Raw genomic sequence first — 2,154 nt, forward strand, 5'->3', positions numbered from 1 at the left:
GCTGAGTTAGAGGAGTTGAGAAATGAGGCCTATGAGAGTTCCAGAATCTACAAGGAAAAAATGAAAGCTTTTCATGATAAAAATATTTTGAGAAAAACTTTTGAACCAAATCAAAAAGTATACTTGTATGATTCCAGACTCCATAAGCATCCTGGAAAACTTCGTTCGAGGTGGACTGGTCCCTTTGTGGTACTACGAGTCTTTGAAAATGGAGCGGTTGAAATTGAGGATCCTAATGATGGTAGAGTGTTCAAAGTGAATGGACAGCGTCTAAAAATAGCTTTTGGGCAATCGGTGCCTATAGTGGAAGAAATTCCCCTTGCAGACCCTGTTTACCACCCTTAGCTTCACTCAGGTTCATCCTTCACTTTATTTTTCTGTATATTAGTTTTAGATTTTTCTTTTTAGTATGATTTGTATTCATTTTTTTTTTGGTTTATTTTTTACTCCTTGCATTATCCATCCATTGAGTTCTTTCAGGCTTCTCATCCTTCGAACTTAAGTTAATTCACTGCAGCACTCAGGTGATACCTTTTCCCTTCTTTTTTTTTTTTGGAGACATGTTTATGCATTGAGGACAATGTAACTTTTAGTTGGGGGGAGGATACATTTTATTTGTGAATTGCATTGCATGATAAATTGTGTGATCATGGAATTGTGAAAAAGTTTACATTTTTGCCTGGACTTCTGAGTTGCTGCATGTCTATGCCTATGTGCTTGAGTGACAAAATATGTCACTAGGAGTTGGTTGTGTTTATGAGAATCTGGATATCAGGACACTTGCTATATTTCACTTTGTGCACACAAGCCTTGTGGTAAGATAGTGGTTTAACACATGTAGCTAGAGGAATCTCCTGCTAGAGCTTTCTTTAGAAAGAATTGGTGAGGATTGAGAGTTATCACATATTAAAAATGTAATAAGTGTTCATTGATTGTGTGAATTGGAAACTGCTTCTGAGAACGACATTACACGGTATGTGGTAAGACGGTGGTTTGTACTTGAGAAATGATAACAGTCAATTTAGGATTGAATTTGAGCCTTCAGACTAGTTCTTTTTCATAATTATAATCCCCTAGTAGCCACTTTGAGCCAATACACATATATAACCATTTCTTTTCATGTGCCTAAGTTATCCATACCTCCTTACACTGGATTAAAGACTATAAATAGTCATTTTTCCACATTTATGCTTCCAAGTGTATAGTAGGTGTTAAATGTCCATTTGAGAAGAAAAGTAACGAGGAAAGTGATAAGAGATGATAAGTGCTCGGGTGAGTCAAAAAAAAAAAGAAAAAAAAAACTCCATCGTGTCCCATCTCCCGGTAGCCCAGCACCACGAACTCTTCCATTCTTTAATGGAGCTTGGCAGATCGAGCACGAATGGAGTATGGGAACCCCATAAGGTCAGATAATACCACCCCTTGGTCTTGTCCTCCCAACCGTTACCTTAGGGATGTATAGGGTCTGAAAAATCGAGAAAGGCATCTCCATCCCTAGCGACGCCTCCTTCCATAACATCCAGGACCCCAATATTTGGCTCCAGGAGTTTGGGTTCAGTTGGGTCAGAGCTAACCCGTAAGGCCTCAGCACTAGCCTAAAGAAGGGATGGAGGGTGAGCCTAAGCCCGGCCCTAAAAAGTGCCTCACTCACGGCCACATACTCCGGCCTAGGATAGCAGGCCCTCTCATTAGTAATATCAATTCTACACTATCAGGTATTCTATATTCAACCCTAAGTCTACCCAGATCGGCTTCCTTCAATTTCGACAGGTAATCTGAAGCCTCCCGGTGTTCTGATGTATCTACCGGGCTATTAGGCCTTCTCCAAATATTTTCCCCACCCAATGTCGCCTCGGAGATATCACTGGGTGTCACCAAAATAGGCTCATCCACCTTCACCATCTCTAAATCCCTTCCCGAAGGCCCACAACCATCCGAAGCCATTGCAGAATACAAAAAATTGTGAAAAACTTGGAAAATACTTACGAAACTCAAGGAATTGGGGGGGACCTACGGTCGGAAAAGATCAACAAATAATGAGATATCACCGAAAATTGGAAATGTCACCCGAAATCGCTTGCATAACGCCAGAAAACACAAGAATCGTGAGAGGAAATGGATTTTCTGATTTCGCAAAAGTAAAAAAACTCGAAA

At 40.3% G+C, this 2,154-nt stretch overlaps 1 protein-coding gene across 1 annotated transcript in view; it reads left to right on the forward strand.

The window, feature by feature from the left end:
• LOC111411218 overlaps positions 1-1,462 on the forward strand; it is a 5,885-nt gene extending 4,423 nt beyond the window's left edge. Inside the window, exon 3 of the mRNA XM_023041772.1 lies at positions 1,363-1,462. Within this exon, the coding sequence (XP_022897540.1) occupies positions 1,363-1,462 (100 nt within the window). The remainder of the gene's footprint in view (positions 1-1,362) is intronic.
• The last annotated feature ends 692 nt before the right edge of the window (positions 1,463-2,154 follow it).

The sequence above is a fragment of the Olea europaea genome, chromosome 15, assembly GCF_002742605.1.
Source record: "Olea europaea var. sylvestris chromosome 15, O_europaea_v1, whole genome shotgun sequence".
NCBI lineage: Eukaryota > Viridiplantae > Streptophyta > Magnoliopsida > Lamiales > Oleaceae > Olea > Olea europaea.